This window comes from Podarcis filfolensis (assembly GCF_964270895.1).
Source record: "Podarcis filfolensis genome assembly, chromosome: 4".
In the NCBI taxonomy this organism is placed as follows: Eukaryota; Metazoa; Chordata; class Lepidosauria; order Squamata; family Lacertidae; genus Podarcis; species Podarcis filfolensis.
This window is the reverse complement of record NC_139607.1, coordinates 68,363,231-68,379,402: the sequence shown is the minus strand read 5'-3', so window position 1 is coordinate 68,379,402 and position 16,172 is coordinate 68,363,231. Positions and strand designations below refer to the sequence as shown.

General features: G+C 44.2%; 2 protein-coding genes across 2 annotated transcripts in view; one reads left to right on the top strand and one right to left on the bottom strand.

The window, feature by feature from the left end:
* CD47 (CD47 molecule) overlaps window positions 1-16,172 on the bottom strand; it is a 232,563-nt gene that overhangs the window by 72,876 nt on the left and 143,515 nt on the right. The window lies entirely within an intron of this gene.
* BBX (BBX high mobility group box domain containing) overlaps window positions 1-16,172 on the top strand; it is a 120,213-nt gene that overhangs the window by 84,028 nt on the left and 20,013 nt on the right. Inside the window, 2 exon segments of the mRNA XM_083611557.1 lie at window positions 1,278-1,358; window positions 4,408-4,488. Coding sequence (XP_083467683.1) covers window positions 1,278-1,358; window positions 4,408-4,488 — 162 coding nt within the window.

Sequence of the window (16,172 nt, the reverse complement as noted above, 5' to 3'; positions counted from 1 at the left end):
ATTAAGGAGGCAGTGTGTGTTTGAGTGTTAAAAGCAGACAGAAGGCCATGTTTGCTATCCTTTCTTTGCATTTAATAATACATGGGCAAGAGTTAAGTATTATTCTGATACATTGACTTCGTATTTCTTAAGGCTTAATCTGATTGCATTAATGATATTCATCTTCTCAAGAGTTGTATTAACAGTTGTTAACTACGCTGAATTTTTAGGAATCTCTTATTGCCTCATGATGTGAGTGTGAATGCGTTATATTGTGTCCCAGCCATGAAAATGAAATGTAGAATCAATGCTGGTGTTTGCACACTTGTTAATTGTCAACTATGCCATTATACTCTTAGAACAGATTATATTACATGATTTGGGGGGGGCATTTTTCTGTATTTAACTCATCACAAACTAATTTTTCCCTTAATGAATGGATGGACAAATGAAAGGTGATCTCTTATTGCCATTTCTTACTTGGTCTTCAGTCTTTAGAGCTTTCCATTTTTCTGCATACCATACCAGTGGCTGCTTTGTGCTGGCAATGCTACTAAAAAAGCATATGGCGACTTGTTTGCATATGTACCTGCCTGCATGCAGGGAAGCATCTGATGCCCATCCTTCCCATTTCTGATCTCTTTTTCATTTTAAATTCTGCGGCTCTTTCCACGCTCCTTATTTTACACGTATTTCTCTATCCCTTATCTTTTCTAAAATTGGCTTCTGTTTCCCTAAAGCATTCTGTTTAAATTTCTTTTGGCTTACAGTGCTTTTGTACACTTTCTTCTCCTTAACTTTTTAGTTCTTTCTTTCTCTTTTCTCCTGCTTTTCCCGTTATGTACTTCTAATCAAACCCAAAACCTGACTATTACTTTTCATTGTTGCTTTTATCTGTTGTTATTCTACAGCTCTGGAATGCACTGGCTACATGGAATGTGCTCCCTATCGATATTCAAGCAGCTCTGCCAATTTTGGTTCTTAAACAGCTTCTAAAGAGCAATCTGTGCTCTGAGGCTTTTCCTTGCTCATTAATCCTTCCAGGTTTCCCTTCCTCTTGTGACCATTTCCACCCCCTCCACTTTTTTTGTCTGATACATTGTAAGCCTCCAGGCAGGGTTTGTCATTACTTTTATCTCTCCTATGCCATTTTGATTTGAAAGTGCTTTAGAAATAATAATATATGCGCACACCACTTAGCAGTAAAAGCCTGCAACTCACAGGCAGGCCTCTTTCTAATTGACACACGAAGCAGAATGTAGTCCCTAAAGTTTTCCCCCCAATAATCTTTGTTTCAGATTTCTTCAAGTACATGCCATTCTGATGCATCCAATTCTACTGAAGGATGTCTAAAGTCGCCGTTGTTTCAATTTGCTGAGGTGAGCTTTTTCTAATTTCTGGGTTTTTTGGTTTTTTAATAAATAAAAAAAAGAACACTAAAGGCTTTCAGATAAGCTCCAAAAATGCTTTAGTTAATTTATCATCCACTTGAACAGTGATCACATACATATTTACCTGAGGATTATGGGTGACTTCTGCATCTTTAATGGAACTTAAATATAGTTAATTAATTAAATGCTTTACATGATGCATTGCATTAGGTAGACTTTCTTGAGCAGAAGAAAGAATTTGTTTCGTATATTTAGTAGAAAGCATCCTGAAGCCAAAAATGTGCCAGCTAAGGACATATTTATTTAATTAGCAGCTATAATGGATGCCCTCTTCAGGCATCAGATCTTGACAAGCTTCATCAGGTGACTGTTCAGGTTAAAGTGTCGAAACACTCTTTCAGTGCTAAGTCAAGGTCAGGACCATCCATTAGCATATTAGATAGATAGATAGTGTCCTCGTATGTTGTCAAATCCTGTACTGTCAAATCCTAATCATCTTTCAGCATATAACCGAGGGCCAAAGTCGCAAATCCATTTTTTGAACATGTAAGCAGCCTTTAGCATCTCCAGATACATGCTCATTGGTGAAGGTAGTGTATGAACCAGGCATTCAGTTCTCATTCTTACAGAGCTGGTCCTCTTCAGGGAGGGGTGGGGTTGCGTGCAGGTTTCGCGCTTTCCCGCCCTCAGCGGGGGGTGGTGTCGAGACCCCCACGTCACTGGGGAGTCCCAGCGCACATCACAACCGCAGTCAGCCAAACTGGCTGGCTGGGGGGGGGGGCATGTCTAGCCACATTTAAGCGGCTTTGTGGCCGGAAGCTCCTCCTTCTGCTCCTGGCTTCCACGGATCTCCTGCCCTCCCTCCCTTCTTGCGTTTATCACATTGACCTTGCTATGGACTTCAGTCGGTTGCCTGTTGAAGAGGCCTGGTAGGAATTTTCCCACTTGGCAGATTGGCACCAGCCACTTGGTTTTCGCCTACCTTGTAGCAAATCGTCACAACTTTATAAGGTTTGGTGGTTAGGCATTGGAAAAGCTTGGTTTATGGGAGGGGAGGTTGTGGCCATCACCTACCCCTCCACTTTAAGGGTATTCCGTTAAAGCAGCCTTTCTCAACCTGTGGGTCCCCGGATGTTGTTGAACTACAACTCCCATCACCCCCTAGCTAGCAAGGCCAGAGCTCAGGGATGAGGGGAGTTGTAGTCCAACAACCTCTGGGGACTCACAGGTTGAGAACCGCTGTGTTAAAGGAACGCAGGGGTTGTGGTTCCTGTCCGAAGCCCAGGTGGAACCTAGGGCCATGGCACGACCTTTCCCATGACCCTGGGGGAGCACCGAGTTGCTGTACATCAACAGGGCTCTCCCTACAGGTGGTTAACCGTTGTAAGACTTCCTGCATGGCGGGCAGGAGTCAGATATAGTCAGTTTGGGTCCAATGCCCAAAGCCAATACCACTCACATTCTGTAACCAATAAATGTTGTGGCCTTTTTTCAGCCCATTAACTCAAAATACTTGTGTCCACGTGTTTTTATTCACCAAGGGAGGGGGTGTGGGGCCTCGACGCGCAACAGTACCATTTCCAGCTGCTACGAGTACAGGACTTGCTACAGAGTAAATTATTTCCTACATATTAGACACAACCCAATGGACATTGGTCATGACTAAATCCCGCTGAAATAAATAGAACTTGAATTCATTGCACCAAAAACCCCACTCCTTTGTTTTTGATGTCTTTAGTTGTGGATAATTTTTTCTGGATGCTGCTCATTGCATCGGCCCCTGAAAGTGGGTACCCGGTCAAGGAATGTATGAACTGAGACCCTAAGGTGCTGGTGGAGCCCCGTTAAAATGTTCAACCCAAGCACAATTATATAAATGCAATCTGAAACACATTTACTAAGGATTAAGCACCACTGAATATATCACCACCATGGGTGGCAACGCAAGAGGAGATGCAACAGGAAACCTGTGGAGCCAATGTGAGCACCACTCAGTGATGTAGCAAGCAATGTAGTATTCACAATTATGTAGCTTTTTCTCAGAAAAGCTCAGTAAGAGATTAAGATGCGACCGAAGAAGAGAATACAAACATCAAAGTATAGAGGGTACCCAATTTTTTTACCCCCAAATATTATTTTAATTAGAAGCCATTGTTTCTAATAGATTTTTTTCTCATCTGATACCAGAAAACCAAGAATGTGTGGATAGTTGGCACAATCCAGCTGAGATTAAGCACTTTTAAAACACCAATTATTTTCAATGGGTGAGTTAAGTATGTAATTTTAAGCCCCGTTGATTTCAATTTGAATGTTAAGCATGTGTTTAAATCTTACCTGTTGAAATCAATGGAATGTAAAAGTGTTTCACTTTGACTGGATCGTGCTCATTATTGTCCTGAAAACAATCCAGAATATCATAGTATTCCAAATTTCCATGGACATTTTTGACCAGATAGTTAAGATTGCTGTTAACAGGTTTCCAGCCAGCACACTTGAACATCTCAGTGGTGAAAAATGAAGCCAGAATCATAAGGCTCTCATTTAAAACTTCCTTGTAAATAGGTTTCTTTGAAATCAGTGGGGTTTATTTCCAACTAAGTGAGTTCAAAATAATATTGCTTATTTTAGACTGGAAATTCTGATTTCTTATACAGTTCTTTCAGCATGGTACTGATCATTTTGGTGCTTTGTATGCAATTAGTGTGTCAGGTGAAATGCTTAATTTGCGTCTGTCAATGCAAGGGATCAAAGCCTTTGGCTTAGCTCCAAGCCGTGTGATACTTTATTTAATATTATCATTGTGACTTTTCATTGTTTTATTTTGTTGCTCTGATTATGGCAGAGGTTTCCCTATGAAAATGATGCTTGTATTTTTCATAGTTTGTCATTTACAATCCATTAGAAAAGTAACTTATTCATACCACTTTGTGTCTTGAAGAGCGACAAGTTTTGCCATTTCTGCAGAACATGAAAATCAGATTTGGCTTAAACAGGGTGTTCTAATGGCTTTTTTTTTTTAATGTGCCCCCCCTCCCAGATTTCTTCAAGTCCATCACAACCAGATGCCCCTGCAGATTCAAAAGAAAGTGAGGAATCAACACTATTTCAGTTTTCAGAGGTATGACAGATCTGACTTTTTAAAAAATAGAAATACAGTGTGATAAAGCAAGATGGCTTCAAATGTTGCCGTCCTTCTGAAGTACACAATTGAAGCATATAACAAATAGTCTCTCCAGCAGGTTAAATTTTTATAATGTGCTACATACAACTCATATGTGGAAGTACGTAGCAATGCCTCCTTCAAGGAAGTAGGATTTTCCCCACAGAATTAGGCTGGAGACTCTCTGCATGCAGTCATCCTGGGACAACAAGAATGAGCCCAACAAGGGGCTGCGTTCACACATTATGGTAAACCATGGTTAATGTTATACTGGGAACTGTAAATTGGCTCCTACTTGGCTCCTCCATTGGCTCTGGTGGGTACAACAAACCATGATCCCTGGTTTGTCGTTACATCTGAATTAGGGATTGTGGTTTGTTTTAATCCCCCCAAAACACAATCAGGAAGCCAGTGTTTGTTTTTGGACCATGGTTTGTTGCTCCCACTTGTTTTTAGGAGAGGAGAGGTTTTCCACCTTAGTATGACTTTGCATGAGACTGCTCTAGAGCTTCTTTCAGTGCTGAGGCTCAGCTGGGAAAGAAATAAGGTAGTAGTAATAAAAAGAGTGTACACAGTGTGCTTTCCCTATTATCACTGAGTAACTTAAACTAGCAGTTATTTTTTGGGAGGAGGAGCACACTTGTCAGAAACTATGACTTCAGATAGACATGAGCCCCAACACCTTTCAATTAAGAAGATCCTTAACTTAAAGGAGGTGGTGGGAAGGATCAAAATACTTCAGTAAAATACAAGATTCTTCTTCTCACAGATGCCTTCAAGTCTTTATCCTACCTTCAAAATGCTGCCTGTGTTCTAACCCCCCGCCCAAAAAAGCGCCTTCACACCAATCTGTTTATTGGGATAAATAGGTCTAAATCAGTATAAGGCAACTGCTTTGATTGTGGGGAAAGGCATCATACCTATATCATTCTCATCCCTTTTCTTAATTTCAACAATTAGTATTTCTAAAGTCCTTAAGTTTCTTGACCAAAGGATCAGTGGTTTTGCTTGGTCGTGAAGGGGGAGGTTCTATGGCAGTGATGGGGAGCCTTCCACGATCCCAATTAGATCCTACATGTCATGTTCTGGTGCGATGCTGGATTTCATGGAGAAGGAGGCAAGGCATGACAAGCCAAGGCCCCTTTGTGACTAACTAGATTCTTAAAGCCCCTGATCTAGAGACAGGCACTCCTTTGTTCCCTAGCCTACTGCCTTACGTGCTTCCTGCACTGCTTGAGGTCCTGGGGAAGGCATTTCGTTACTCCACCTCAATGGAAGGTTCCTGTGAAGGTTCTGACTCTGACCCTGTTGATACAGGAGGTTCTTCCTGATTTCTCATGTTCTCAGGCTCGGTTGTTTCCTGATCTCTATCAGCAGACTCAGAGCCCTGCACCTGGTCTGGCTCCTTAGCTGGCAAATCTTCTGCCTCTGACGCAGGAGTCTTGATTGTTGCCAGCCTCTGGGGTCATGACACTAAAGGCCTCTGGATTTGGCCCACGAAGCTGTTTGGGGCAAACTATGCAACCTTTCCCATAGTTCAGTCTGCAGCTGCAGAGTGACGATTGACAGGAGCAGCTTTGGAAACACCTGGGATATGACATCAAGCAATTGATGGGGGAGCAGCCCTGGCTACCTGTCAAAATGGCCACGGAGAGTTGGCCATAGAAATGGCTCCCCATCCCTGTTCTTTGGGTTGGAAAGGAGTCTTCCTTGTAGGATGTCCTTCATCTTTTGCACAGACTTGAGCTTCTGTACAGTACAGCCTTGTAGCTGCATCTCTCGTTAGCCAAGCCTACATCATCGTTAAACCAAAGGAACAGTATACTGAGATCGCTGCCTGTGATTTTCATCCCCCTTAGCTTGACTATATAATGTAGCTATTCAAGGCACAAAACTAAAATATCTTAAGTTTAAATAAAAAATCAGTTCTGGGATGAATTTGCTTCTGAATAGCAATATCCCAGGAAATGATAAAGTAACCTCTCATAGCCTCAGATGTCTGTCAATGCCTATGAATTCTGCTAGAGAGCACTTCTCTCGTCATTGCCGGGAACTGCTGCAGCAGAGGCAGCGAAGGAAGCTTCAGCTATACGCACATTTCTTTATGTTACAATCATGAATTTAGTAGGCTGCAAAGATATGTAGCACACAGTTTGGTGGCTTACTATGAAGCTTGGTGCTAGTGCAGTGTTGCAAGTCCTGGTGTTAGGTATATACAGTGCTTTTTTTCTTTAAAAAAAAGTTTAGGGGTACTCTCATTTTCCTACTCGTATTGAAATGCTGCCGCTCAATGAGGCCAAACTTAAATTCAAAAAATGTTTAAGGGTTTGCGTATCCCCAGGAGAAAAGCACTGGGTGTATGTAACTTACACAAGATGTGGCACTAGAGCAGCACTGCCACAAACCGTTCTGCTGACACCCACATCCAACTGTGCTCAGGGTTCCTACCCTTCATTTGAGGCCCCTACTCAACATTCAAGCATTGCTTCTCTCTGTTAATCACAGAGCACAAGATGGGGGTGATTCCAGTATTGCCACTTCTTCTTCTTCTTAATAATAATAATAATAATAATAATAATAATAATAATAAAAAATTTTATTTATATCCCGCCCTCCCCAGCCGGGCTCAGGGCGGCTAACAACAATAAAACAGTACAACACAACACAACACTCTAAAATCATTCATTATAAAATTAATTCAAATCAAACCAATGGCAACCATTGGGCCAGAGCTCCGCGAAGATTGCCGAAGGAGGGAGTCAGGCTGTGCTCTGGCCAAAGGCCTGGTGGAACAGCTCTGTCTTGCAGGCCCTGCGAAAAGATGTCAAGTCCCGCACGGCCCTAGTCTCTTGTGACAGAGTGCTCCACCAGATCGGAGCCACAGCCGAAAAAGCCCTGGTTCTAGTTGAGGCCAGCCTAACCTCTCTGTGGCCTGGGACCTTCAAGATGTTTTTATTTGAAGACCGTAAGTTCCTCTGTGGGACATACCAGGAGAGGCGGTCCCGTAGGTACGAGGGTCCTAGGCCGTATAGGGCTTTAAAGGTTAAAACCAGCACCTTAAACCTGATCCTGTACTCCACCGGGAGCCAGTGCAGCTAGTATAGCACCGGGTGAATGTGATCTCGCAGCGAGGACCCCGTAAGGAGTCTCGCTGCAGCATTCTGCACCCGCTGGAGTTTCTAGGTCAGTCTCAAGGGCAGCCCCACGTAGAGCGAGTTACAATAATCCAGTCTGGAGGTGACCGTCACGTGGATCACAGTGGCTAGGTCAGGGCGAGAGAAGTAGGGAGCCAACTGCTTAGCTTGGTGGAGATGGAAAAATGCCGCCTTTGTTATAGCTGCAATCTGTGCCTCCATGGAAAGGGAGGTGTCGAAGATTACACCCAAACTCTTAACGGACGGTGCTGGCACTAATTGCACCCCCGCAAGAGATGGGAGTTGCCCCCCAATCCCATATCGTCCCGTCCCAGCCACAGGACCTCTGTCTTCGAAGGATTTAGCTTCAACCGGCTCCCACGTAACCATCCAGCCACAGCTTCCAAACATCTGGTCAGTGTGTCTGGGGCCGAGTCAGGATGGCCATCCATCAACAGATGGGGTTGGGTGTCATCAGCATACTGATGGCAACCCAGCCCAAAACTCTGGACAAGCTGGGCGAGGGGGCACATAAAGATGTTGAAAAGCATCAGGGAGAGTATCGCACCCTGAGGTACTCCACACACCAAGGAGTGGTGCGATGACAATTCCCCCCCAAGCGCCACCCTCTGTCCCTGACCAGAGAGAAACGAGCGCAGCCATTGAAGGACTGTGTCCTGGATCCCCACGTCGGCAAGGCGGTGGTCCAGGAGTTCATGATCGACCATGTCGAAAGCTGCTGACAGATCTAGAAGAATCAGCAGCCCCGACCCGCCTCGATCCAGCTGTCTACGAAGATCATCTGTTAGGGCAACCAGAGCCGTCTCGGTCCCATGACCAGCGCGGAAGCCGGACTGGAATGGATCCAGAGCTGATGTTTGTGCTCTGTTCCCTTTGTGCTCTGTTCCCTTTGTGCTCTGTTCCCATGATGCTCCAGAAACATGTATATATAAGTGCTGGAGAAGGGGAATGAGGAACAGGATCATAGAATTGTAGAGTTGGAAGGGACCCTGGGGTCCTCTCGTCCAAACCCGTGCAATGCAAGATGACATGGTTACTTATTGCAGCTGCCTTAATTTGGGCCAAGGGCAATACTGCAGCAAGCGCAACATCCCAGACCCACATTTGCCTGGGTAATAAAATTGTGGGCATTGGAGGCAGCATTTCTGAGTAAGAATCAGAATAGATAGGTGCTTAGCCCACTCTGTGGCTGTGTTCACATCTCATGTTAAACCATGGTTAATGTTTAACTCTGCTTTACTATGAACAAGCAACATGGTGGTGCATGCTACTCAAAAGTCCTTGCTCCACTCCTCCTCCACTCCTGGCTATGTTGGGAGCATGACTAAGGGGATATTTCCCACAACAAACCCAGACTAGGGAGGTTATTTCACACAAACGCACCACAAAAACCAACCTTTCCCAACCACCTTTTATTTTAATCATCAAATTATAGGTAATAAAATACCTTTTAAAATATTTTAAAGCATATTGGTAGCTACACTAAAATAAAGCCGTTCCCCATTTCAATTATAAATAAAAACAAAGCTAGAAGGATATCTTATATCCAAACAGTCAATACTTTGTGAATCCATGATGACAATTAGGTGAAAAAACCTGTTTTCTTTTACAGTAATCAATACACTTTTGCCACTTTACCAAAAACTTACCTTGTCTCGCTTCTCATTCTTGATATCTTAAAAAATGTGTTCTTAGCCATAGTTGCATACTACCATTTTTTGTCTCTCCATTCTTTAATTGTTGGTGTTTTATGTGATTTCCAGTATTTGCATAGACCGTTCTAGCCACAACTCATAGATAAGAAACAAGTTCCCTACATTCTGAGATAACTTACTGTTTTACATAATTTAAAAAAAAATGAGCAAAATGAAACATTGTATCTTAAAATATTTACCACTTGGGTTTTAAAATCATTTTCTATTTTTTAAAGGGAAAAAAAAAAACATCTCTCTACCACATATGGGGAGAATCTTTCTTTTTATTCTTCCAACATAAAGATAAATAATTTTTATTCATGTTACTTATCTTTTATGGCTTAATTTGCAATCTACTCATTATTTTACAATTATCTCTTAATTCCTGCACATAAAGAGAACTTAAAAGCTACTTTCAAAAGATTTTCACATATATCCATCAGGATTCCACCCGCTGCCCCCAGTATTTTGTGCCCATTTCACAATATATTATTTTAGTTGTCCCTGTTCTGTGTCATGTTTAACCAAAAGTTTATATATCTTTGCTAATCTATGTTCTTTAATCTTCACAACTTTCTTTTCCAAATTCTGTATGTTCTCTCCTCAACCCAGTTTTCCTTTGATATTCTTGCACTAATGATCTTACCTGACAATATTCAAACCAATTAGGGGTTTTTGCCCTGCATTTTTCTTCTAACCTCTGAATATGAAACCATCCATCCTGCTTTTCTAAAATCATTAATCCTGAATAAATTATTGTTCTTCCATGCATGAAATCCCACCTCTACATTTCCTTTTATCTATTAATTTTTCTAAAGGAGACTTGGACAACAAATCTTTAAAAAATCAAATAACAAAAAAAATATTATTAATAGTCTTTGGTCCAAATTTCTTATCTCCCCCAAGTAAATTATGTAATAAAGTTCCCAAAACCTTTCTGAAATAACTGAATATGTTTCTTTCATCCAATCTACTAATGAGTTGAAAACAAACCTTGGCCTCAACTCATGGTTTGATTAGAAAGAAGGAAACAAACCACGAACCCAGGATTTTATTGAGTTACTTATTTTTAATTGTTTATTTAGACCATTTCCATACCACTTAATATATAAAAATATAAGCAGTGTACAGAAAACTAAAGCAACAACAAAAGACAGCTAACAAATTTTACAAAAATACAGTTTCATATGCAATGGTTACATAATACAAACTGCTGATAAACATAAACTAGTATCAGTTCATTCTCCTTCCGAAACAACTCACCTCTCAGCCTCCTGCATTTCCCCCAGCACTCCCACCATCTACCTGGTCTCCCAGCCATGGCGCAAACAACCACAGCTTACTCGCTAGATGTCATAGAGAAGAGGACAGCTGAAACCTGCCGACGTTACCTTAATCTCTCACTCAAGACTTGCTTTTGCAGGCAGACACAAAGCTTCCTGAGGCTGCCCACAGCTTTGTCCCATTCAGCAAATTCCACACCCAGTCCCAGCCTATAGCAGGTTTGGTGAAGGATGGGCAATGGAGCACTCCTCCACTCACAGCTCTTTCTCCGGCCTCTGCACACGTCTCCAGCTACTTTCTTTGAGTGCCACAACAAGCAAAGGCGTATGGTTTGTTGCTCCCAGTATGGCCAGGAATGGTGAAGGAGTGAGGCTACAGCTTTTGAGCACCCTGCACATTAAGTATGGTTGACTATGATGTACAAATCAGTGCCAGGGCTCCCCTGCCACTGCTCTCTCAGGTGTTGCTTTCCCTTGCTCAGATGTCTTCCTCTTTCCCCCATTTTTGGGGGAGGAGCATCAGTGAGTGCATGAAAGATGAAGCATCTTCAATAGTCTGTTGGTTCTCTCCTGCAAGCTCTCCTCTCCATTAATCTTACAAGGCCTATGTTGCTTTATAACACATTGCTATGGTGTAAGGTACCATCTGCCTTGAACAAGTTTTAGAAGTTGGTGCAGCAACGGCTGCTCTTTGCAGACACCCATAGGTTTAATTAAAAAAAAAAGTTTATACTTTTCAGGTACCGTATTTTTCGCACCATAGGACGCACTTTTTCCCTCCTAAAAAGCAAGTGAAAATGTGTGTGCGTCCTATGGAGCGAATGCAGGCTTTCACTGAAGCCTGGAAAGTGAGAGGGGTCGGTGCGCACCGACCCTTCTCGCTCTCAAGGCTTCAGAAAGCTATCCGCTAGCCGTGGGAGACCCAGCTCTCCCACGGCTAGCGGGGCGCTGCATTAATCCCGAAGCTTGGGGTGTGCGGAGCTCAGCGCGCCCCAAGCTTCTGGGTGCCGGCAAGGTCTCCGCTAGCCGTCTAGACCTTGCCGGCACCCAGAAGCTTGGGGCGCGCTGAGCTCCGCAGCCCCAAGCTTCGGGATTAGCGCTCCGCTAGCCGTGTCTAGGCTGCGGATAGCAGCCTGCTTCCCGGAGCGTCGGGCGCCCTGAAAGCAGAGCGCCCGGCGCTTCGGGAACACATCCGCAGCCTAGGCAACCCTGCGGGAGGTCCCGCAGGGATGTCTAGGCTGCGGATAGCAGCCTGCTTCCCGGAGCGTCGGGCGCCCTGAAAGCAGAGCGCCCGGCGCTTCGGGAACACATCCGCAGGGTGGGGAGCCCTGCAGGAGTTCCCCGCAAGGCTCCCCACGCTGCGGATAGCAGCCTGCCGCCCGGCGGGCGGGGCGCCCTGAATCAGAGCGCCCCTCGCGCCGGGCAGACATCCGCAGGGTGGGGAGCCCTGCAGGAGTTCCCCGCAAGGCTCCCCAAGCTGCGGATAGCAGCCTGCCGCCCGGCGGGCGGGGCGCCCTGAATCAGAGCGCCCCTCGCGCCGGGCAGACATCCGCAGGGTGGGGAGCCCTGCAGGAGTTCCCCGCAAGGCTCCCCAAGCTGCGAATGGCAGCCTGCCTCCCGGCGGGCGGGGCGCCCTGAATCAGAGCGCCCCTCGCGCCGGGCAGACATCCGCAGGGTGGGGAGCCCTGCAGGAGTTCCCCGCAAGGCTCCCCAAGCTGCGAATGGCAGCCTGCCGCCCGGTGGGCGGGGCGCCCTGAATCAGAGCGCCCCTCGCGCCCGGCAGACATCCGCAGAGTGGGGAGCCCTGCAGGAGTTCCCCGCAAGGCTCCCCAAGCTGCGGATAGCAGCCTGCCGCCCGGCGGGCGGGGCGCCCTGAATCAGAGCGCCCCGTGCGCCAGGCAGACATCCGCAGAGTGTGGAGCCCTGCAGGAGTTCCCCGCAAGGCTCCCCAAGCTGCGGATAGCAGCCTGCCGCCCGGCGGGCGGGGCGCCCTGAATCAGAGCGCCCCTCGCGCCCGGCAGACATCCGCAGAGTGGGGAGCCCTGCAGGAGTTCCCCGCAAGGCTCCCCAAGCTGCGGATAGCAGCCTGCCGCCCGGCGGGCGGGGCGCCCTGAATCAGAGCGCCCCGCGCGCCAGGCAGACATCAGCCAGCCCCACAAGCTCGGGGGACAGCAGGGAGGCGCAGCGCCACTATCCCGCTGTTCCTCGACCTGGTTCGGTTTCCCTGACCTGCTTTTGGGGGGGAAATAAAGGGAAAATTTTTTTCCTTTATTTCCCCCCAAAAAAACTAGGTGCGCCCTATGGTCCGGTGCGTCCAATCGTGCGAAAAATACGGTATATACATTTCACTGATTTCACAATCATTTTGACATTTTAAAACTTGACTTCTTTCCCCCTCTTTTTGCAGTTCCTTAAATTAATTTTAATATCTTCTGCTTATCCAAATTAACTTACTCATTTATTTATCTTCTTTATATATATACTCTTACGTAGCTGCAGGTTATTACAATAATCATGCCAGTGTTTTTATCTGTTTATAATTTATCTGTAAATATTCAACAAACCTCAAAGGATTAAAATTAAGACGATAGCCAGAAAACTTTCTGTTTGTCTCATTATCTAACTGAGAAGTACACTTAATTTACCTCTTGAAAATGTGGCGTTACAAATTGCACTCTCAAAATTGCTTTATAGCCTAAAGCAAAGTTCTCATATCTCACTGTATTATTATTTGAATTTGTATTTATATACCGCCCTAAAGCTGGAGGTCTCAGGGCGGTTCACAGAATCACTGTAGTGATTCTCCCTAGAAAAAAGTTCTTTTTGAGCCTCCTCAAGATTTTTTCATTTATGTAAAGCATGTCTCAATCGCCCAGCATTAAAAAAGAAAATCATGGCGATTACAAAAAACCCCCAAAATAAATGCAAAATACAAAGTTAAAACGTTAAAATTACATCGAATCCATCTGCAAAACTATCAGGAACAATATCCAACAATGTTGCTCAGAAAAGTGCTGGTTGAATAAGCAATATCCTGAGGAGGCACCTAAAAGAGCAAATTAACAGAATGAAGATAAGCAGTCCAGCTGCTGGTCTATAATTGTGTCTGAAGACAGGCAGAGTAAGAGGGAAGATGCCAGCTGGGGCAGCCATCTTGCTCTTCTACTGAAGTCGCCATGCTGGCAGAAAATAATTGTTCTCTGCTATCATTGCCACAGGATAGGCTCGGTAATGAGCTTTTACATATGTTTGGTCAGACTTAGAGTGAGTTTTCTACCACTTGCATTCTAGCTGTCTTCCTTTCTTTTCCATTGTCCTTTGGTCTCCAGTATACCAAGGAGCTGACTAGACTTTCCAGGAAGGGACAGCACTTTGAGAGGATTCCTGTCAATCATCATCATCTTATTTATTTATTTATTTATTTATTAATATTTATAATTATATTTATATTTATACCCCACCCATCTGGCTGGGTTTCCCCTGCCACTCTGGGTGGCTCCCAACAGAATAATAAAAACACGATAAAACATCACACATTAAAAACTTCCCTAAACAGGGCTGCCTTCAGATGTCTTCTAAATGTCAGGTAGTTGTTAATTTCCTTTGTTAATTTCCTTGATGGGAAGGCGTTCCACATGGCGGGCGCCACTACCGAGAAGGCCCTTTGCCTGGTTCCCTGTAACCTCCCTTCTCGCAGTCAGGGAACCGCCAGAAGACCCTCGAAGCTGGACCTTAGTGTCAATAATAATAGGACAAGCTTTCTTTCAAGGAAGCTTGTCTAATGGATCAATAAGTCCCTATAAGCTTTCAATGAAGCCCTGGCAACACATAGTGAAAACCTCTAGCCTAGAGCAGGGTTTCCCAAACTGTGATCTATGGGCTTCATCCAGGTGGCACATGGTGCGTCTGTGGATTTGTGGTTGAAAATTGGCACATCCATCAAATTAAATGCTCATATTTATTTTTAATTGTATTTTCATCAGCTGCTCCAAGTTATCCCATTGTATTCTATTGCATTGCAACCCAAACTTTATGGAATTCTAACTGAAAAACAACAAAATACAACACACAAGAAAAGAAACAAATATGCTATCAAAAAATAATGCAGCATCTAGCACAGTGCATTACAATTGCTATAACAGACAAGAAAAAACCCTCAAAAAACAGACAGAGGGTCTGCCAAGACCCTCAGCAATTTTCAACTGGGCCATGGCAAAAATGTTTAGGAACCCTGGCCTAGAGTATTCACCATTTTAAAGCACGCATTTCTTAATCAGTGAGAGAATGTAGAACAGCAAGTCTATCTACACTGAGTTTTCATAGAAGTCTGGAAGCATGAAAAGCTAGGAAATAATCAGCTGTGCATTGGTTGCTGAAAATTAGAGGGTTATCATATATTTTACAATATAAGCTCTTGTAATGTTGACTTTAGAGGCCATTCTCTGCTATAAAGCAGTCCAGAGCCATATGGAAATGTAAGAGAATCCTTTTTGTGCCAAATGAATTATCTTTGGACGTAGAACTACACTCATTTCCCTCAGATTAGAGTGTTTGGAGAGAGCTCTGAGGACACTTCATTGATAGAAAAGATCTTGAACTTGTTCAGCAGAGTTATTCCCCCGAGTCAGCCCAAGCAGTACTTTGCAGTGATTCACATCTTTCTTTGCGAGAGAAGAGGCTGTGGTTTTCATCCTGAACATGGCAGAGTACTTGCTTTTAGATTATTCAAGAGAGGAGCGCACAAAATCCTTATTTCAGCTACTGGAACCCATGTGTCTTTTATTAGCGCAAAGCTATCATTCCCTCTGGACATCTTCGGCACATTTTGTATGCCAAAATTACCCTTTTTTCCTTCCTTTTACCCCCTCCCAACTTTCAAATTTCCCACTGAGAAAAGTATTGCTGTACTTTGCACGCGGAAAGCAATCTGTTGCAGTAAAAATTGTACAGTGGCTGTAAACATGCAAAAAATCCAGCAGCACAACAGTCTTATGTTGCCCTGGGACCCAGAATGCCTGAGGATTCTTGGCAGTCGTCCCAGACAGCGTTTTTGTTCAGCCTGGGTGTTCTTCATATGTTTCCTTTCTCTTTATCCCTTTCACCGTAGGAGAGAATAATGTTAAGTCTTTGTGAAAGGAATGATACCATCAAGTGCATGTGTCATTCATAATGGACAACCTTTAGCCCAGGAATAAAAGTCCCCTGTCAGTCATGCATACTCCATTATACAGTATGACACTCTTCACTGTCATCTCCATATGTTTATCACCCCTTTGCTTACCCAGTGGCTGTGTTGTTTTCCAGTGAAAACAAATGATGTGGCTAATAGGAAAGGTGTCCTTTCTTCTCGCGCTCAACCATGAGACTAGTTAAAATAGCAGAATGATGTGCAGAGATGCCTTTGTATCCTGTGGAATCTCAGAATCCACATCAACAACGCTACAGCTTATTGTGTTGATACTGACAAACTAAAATGTCACAAAGGGCAGCTGTCTGCTTGCCTGTCTGCC